Source organism: Lissotriton helveticus, chromosome 7 (assembly GCF_964261635.1).
Source record: "Lissotriton helveticus chromosome 7, aLisHel1.1, whole genome shotgun sequence".
Classification (NCBI taxonomy): Eukaryota; Metazoa; Chordata; class Amphibia; order Caudata; family Salamandridae; genus Lissotriton; species Lissotriton helveticus.
In genome coordinates, this window is record NC_136068.1 from 7,847,698 (window position 1) to 7,853,697 (window position 6,000).

General features: G+C 43.8%; 1 protein-coding gene across 1 annotated transcript in view; it reads left to right on the plus strand.

The window, feature by feature from the left end:
- LOC144767935 (serine protease 1-like) overlaps nt 1–1,749 on the plus strand; it is a 51,158-nt gene extending 49,409 nt beyond the window's left edge. Inside the window, exon 5 of the mRNA XM_078651276.1 lies at nt 1,466–1,749. Coding sequence (XP_078507402.1) covers nt 1,466–1,615 — 150 coding nt within the window. The 3' untranslated portion in view covers nt 1,616–1,749. The remainder of the gene's footprint in view (nt 1–1,465) is intronic.
- The last annotated feature ends 4,251 nt before the right edge of the window (nt 1,750–6,000 follow it).

Genomic DNA, 6,000 nt, shown 5'->3' on the forward strand with positions numbered 1-6,000 from the left:
TTCGGAGGTGCTTTGTTTACAGCTCCGTAGGAGTTTCTTTTCTCCCCAGGGGTTCGAAGACGCTTTGTTTACAGCTCAGTAGGTGTTTCTTTTCTCCCCAAGGGTTTGAAGGTGCTTTGTTTACAGCTCCGTATGTGTTTATTTTCCCCCAAGGGGTTTGGAGGTGCTTTGTTTACAGCTCAGTAGGAATTTCTGTTCTCCCCAGGGATTCGAAGATGCTTTGTTTACAGCTCAGTAGGAGTTTATTTTCTCCCCAAGGGTTTGAAGGTGCTTTGTTTACAGCTCAGTAGGTGTTTCTTTTCTCCCCAGGGGTTCGGATGTGCTTTGTTTACAGCTCCGTAGGAGTTTCTTTTCTCCTCAGGGGTTCAAAGATGCTTTGTTTACAAGATGAAAATGTCTCCCCAAGGATTCGAATGGGCTTTGTTTACAGCTCTGTGGGTGTTGCCTTTCCCCCAGTTGTCCAGATCACATTGTTTGCAGCTCCTTAGAAGCTGCCTTCTCCCCAGGGGGCCCGGTCACATTGTTTACAGCTCCTCAGCCGTTGGATTTCACCATAAGGTTTCAAAGGGTTCAAGGTCACTTTGTTAACCGCTCCTCGGGTTTTGGATTTCCCCCTAAGGGTCCAAGTCACATTGTTTACAATTGCTCATGTTTTTCATTTCTCTCCATGGCTTCCTGATTTCTGTTTACAGATCCTTGAGTGTTACTTTTCAACCCAAGGGTTCAAGGTTACTGTGTTCACGGGCTCCTGGGGTGGTGCCTTTCTCCTAAATGGCTCCAGATAACTTGTTTACATCTCCTCTCCAGGTCACACTGTTACAGGTTACAGTTTCTCAAGTATTACCTTTCCCCCAGAGTCTCCAGGTCACATTTTATACACTTTCTCAGGTGTTTCCTTTTCCTCAGACGCCTCAGGTAACATTGTTTACAGTTTCTCAGGTGTTTCATTTCACCCCAGGGTTTCAAGGTCGCTTTATTTACTGATCCTTGGGAGTTGCCATGAGCTCAGGTCACATTGTTTTAAGTTTATCAGGTGTTGCCTCCCATCCCCTACACCCCATCCCCGGGCTCCAGGTCACATTGTTTACAGCTCCTTGGGTGTTGCCTTTTTCACCTCATGGGTACAAGGACGCTTTGTTTACAACTCCTAGGGAGGTGCCTTTCCCCACATGGGCTCCAGGTCACATTGTTTATAGTTGCTCAGTTGTTTCCTTTCCCTCCAGAGGCCTCAGGTCACATTGTTTACAGTTTTCAGGGGCTGCCTTTCACCCAAGGAATTCAAGGTGGCTTTGTTTACAGCTCTTTGGGTTTTGCCTTTCTCCCCAGGAGTTCAAAGTTGCTTTGTTTACAGCTCCTTGGGTGTTGCCTTTCACCCTAGGAGTTCAAAGTGGCTTTGTTTACAGCTCCTTTGGTGTTGCCTTTCTCCCCGGGCGCTCTTACTGATTCTCTTCTGTGTTCTCTGTAGGGTGACTCCGGGGGACCCATGGTCTGTGATGGTAAGCTGATGGGCGTTGTGTCCTGGGGAGATGGCTGCGCAGTAAAGAACCAACCCGGTGTTTATGCTCCTGTGTGTAACTACACCGCGTGGGTGAAAGACATTATGGCGAAGAACTAAGGTCCAATCTGACGTCGATGTTGACTCCTCCCCTTCATCGCCTTCATCCTATCACAATAGATGTACTTGGCCTCTCTGCATGTTAATAGCAATTAAAATGAAATGGAAAAATAAAACAATGAAATCCAAAAAAAGACTCCATGTTCATTAATAAAACAAAGAAAATACACAATGCATGCTGGGTACTTGGACAAGGACGGCTCTACAGGTGCAACGAGTCAGAGCCCAGAACGCTGCGAGACCAGACCAGCCCAAGGATTGACCTGAGCGCCTCAAACATTCTTTTGTGTGTTGGTGTGACTTCATCTGGCTTGTCTCTGACATACTCCTGATTTACCTCTGGCTTCCCTCTGTCTTAGATCTACTTACCACCGACTTACTTCCGACGTACCCCTGGCTTGATTTTGATTCACTAATAGATTAACTCTTGCTCACCTCTGACTTATCTCAGAATTCTTGGCTCCCTCTGACTTGTCTCTGTCTTACTCATGAAATACCTCTGACTGAATCTTGACTTACTTCTCACTTCTGACTCACCTCTGAGTTATCTATGACTCGTCACATACTTGACATAATTTTGCCTTTTCTCTGATTTACCTGTGATATATTCCTGACTTACCTGTGACATACCTCTCACATATGCATTTGTATCTGACAAACCTCTGACTTACCACTATCTTACCCCTAAATTGCACCTGGTTTACCTCTGACATGTCCCTGACTTATTTCCTTTCTTAACTTGCATCTGGTTTCCACCTAACTTACCAATGACTCGCAACCGATTTACTTCTGAATTGCACCTGACTAACCTTTGATTTACTCCTGTTTACCACTAGTGTATCGCTTAATACTAATTTACTTACCTCTGAAGTATGTCTAGATGGCCATGACTTTTATCTGACTTATCTCTGGTTTACGTCTGAAATGCTTTTAATTTATATTTATTTTAACTCTGACTTACACCTGGTTTGTGTCTGAATTATCTTTGACGTACCTCTAAATTACCTTTGACTTATGACTTACCTCTGACTTACTCCTGATTTAAACACAAGGAGATGAAGGACGGGGCACTGAAACTTTTCAGACACAGATCTGAGTTGAATCCATCATTGTTCTTTAGCTCACTTCACCATCAAAGTTCAGACCCAGCTAAACGCAAATCAGTCTGACCCTGTGCCTCATGGGAACAGTCCAGCCCGTACTGCCAAGCCATGTCTTTCCTGGACTGGAAACAAGCATCCTGGGACCGGTTTCGGGGTAAGACCCCTTTATCAGTAGGGATAGCTTGAATTCAGTGGCCAAGTGAGCAAGGGACCCACATCTGGGCATACCCTGCCAATTTAGGGCGAACACAGTAAACACAAGGAGATGATGGGCGGAGCACTGAAACTTTTCTCCTTGTGTTTTCTTTACTCCTGATTTAACTCTGAATGAGATCTCACAATTCTGAATTATCTTTGATTTACTCTTGAATTATTATTGACCTTTCTGATATATATATGTGACTGACCGCAGGATTACCTTTGATTTACTGCTGATTCACAGCTGACATGTGTTATGCAGATTTGTAGAGTGCAGAGTCACCCGGAAGGGTATCCTGGTGCTGAGATACCTACGGAGAACCCCTCAGACCCTAATAACTTCTGACGAGTAACAAACATCCCCATGCTAGCCAAAGTCCTGGAAAAGTGTGATCAACAACAACTGAGCCAACACATTTCTGAATTCAAACTGCTGAAAGACTGCCAATCGGGGTTCAGACCAAATCACAGTACGGAAACGGCAATTGAACACATAGTGGCTGACGCCCTTCTTGCCTGAGACCGCAACTAAACTTGTGTCCTAATTCTGCTCAACCTCTCGTCCGCATTTGACACGGTAAACCATGACAGAATTCAAGACCGACTGGAGGAAAGGATGAGACAATCGGGCACAGTCCTAGAATGGTTTAGATCCTTCTTAAAGAACAGATCGCAAAGATTCAAGGTGAACCAAATACTGTCAGCTTCATCCCCTAATCTGATCAACACCATCCCAATCTCTATTCAGTCTTTACGTAGAACCACTAACAGAAATTCTACAGCAGGCCAACATCTCCTTTCATATATATGCAGACGATACACAGCGATATATCAAGATTACATCATTGGAAGAGATCAACGTCATGAACCAGGCCCTGAAAAGGACCGTTCATTGGCGAACTAATACTCATCTCAAGCTCAACCCACATAAAACAGAATTCCTTCTGATTTCTCCCCAAAAAAGCTCAGCGACGATAATGGAATGGACCAAGTTGATCACTGCGCTAAACAGTACTCCAAAGCTAGTGGACTTAACCAAGTCTATTGGAATCACACTAGATAAGAAGCTGAACCTGTGATTCCACATTGGCACAATGCCTAAAACTGCCCGCTTCCATCTGAGCTATTTTAGGAAACTTAAACCATGCATTCCTACATCAGACCTCAAAACGGCAGTGCAGGCATTGGTCATCGCGAGGAATGAGTATGGATGCACAACTTTATCAGGACTACTCAAGATTTCAACAGCTCCACTAAAAGCCTGTCTCAACGCGGCCACAAGACTCATAACAGGCTCCAGAAAGCTTGACCACTTCACCCCACATCTGAAAGCTCTTAACTGGCTCCCTTATGAAGCAAGAATCCAACTAAAGTTTGCATGTATCACACACAAAGTGATTCACTACAAAACGCCACAATACCTAGCCCAGAAAATCACATTACTAGGAGGCAGCAGAGTCTCTTGGAGTCTACCTCTACACACACCCACTCGCTCACACATTGAGCCATTCATAACTCCATCGCTAATACAGGCGCTGACAGATCTACTCATACATCCAAACAGCCACTCACACAATGTGAGTCACCCATAGAGCAACTCACACACCTGTTCACCCAACCAGAGTCAATCACACAGCCATTTACTCACCTACACAATTATATACACACCCACTCATTTATTTGTACAGATACTAACACATACTCATTCTCCTATACAGTCAGTGACACAACCACACCCATACTCCCTCACAGACACAGCCATACACGCACTCAGTTGCCCATACAACCCCTCCCAGACATACTCACTAACTCATGCAGCCACAGACTCACCCATTCAGTCATCCATGCAGGCAGCCACACACACCTCACCCACCCCCACACCCACAGACATTCATGCACCCATACAGGTACTCAGACAACCAATCAATCACCCATACAGCATCTCATGTACCTACTCATCAACCCATACAGCCACTTAGACACCAACTGACTGATGCAAAGGGAAACATCCTTTACAGCGCAACTTTTACCACGCAGTGCCTTTACGACGCAACCATTACAACGCATGTCATTACAACGCATTGCGCTGGGGGGCGCTCTAGGATATGGAATAGATTTAATTTACTATCCAACACCTTCCCTACTATCCACGGGGACTGGAGTTGGAATAGTAAATTAAACTATTCACTATCCAGCACCCCAAAGCGCTATGCGTTGTAACAGCATGCGTTGTAAAAACTGCGTCGTAACAGCATGCGTGGTAAAAGCATGCGCTGTAATGTCATACATCCGATGCAAACATTCACACAACCAGTCACTCACCCATACATTCCCTGAGGCACCTAATCACTCACTTATGCAGTCATGCACCCACTGAATCTGCCAATTAGGCACTCGTACACTCAATGATTCACTAACAACCCTTGGTATATAATTTAACACTCAAACTTTGTAAAAACACTCACAGTTACCAGATGATGTCATCAGTGATGTCATTTGAGATGTCATTAGTGATGTCACTGACCATGTCATATGTGAGGACATAAGCAGTACATTGCGGGGCTTGAGTTATAGTTAGCTCAGCTAACTATAACGGCCAAATTTCTCTGGTTTTGTATGAGTGAAATGTCAACCTAACTATAACGGCCCTGAAACCACTGTATTTTTCAGTAAATACATATATTCACTGAAAAACTCAAAGGTTACAGGGGCTTTATTATTGTTAGGTATAATAATAAGATCTGTTTTTGGTTTTAAAAAAAACCTTAGAAATGCACTGAAAAAACACAAATGGTAAAGTGACAATATAGTTAGGTAAATATGTCAGTGGCAGCATTAACATTTTCAAGTTAAAAAAACAACAGAAATTCACCAATTATACATAGAAAAACTAACCATAACTCTCGCCTCCACCATGCACTGTTTATGACCTCACATACTACATCACTCATGACATGTTCTATGACATCATTTATGTGTTTTTATGTGTGTGGCTCAGTGAAATTGGACAAGGGTTTGGAAAGGTTTGTGAATTGATTGATAATGTTGATAGGGGAGTGTAACTGACACTATTAATTATTACTT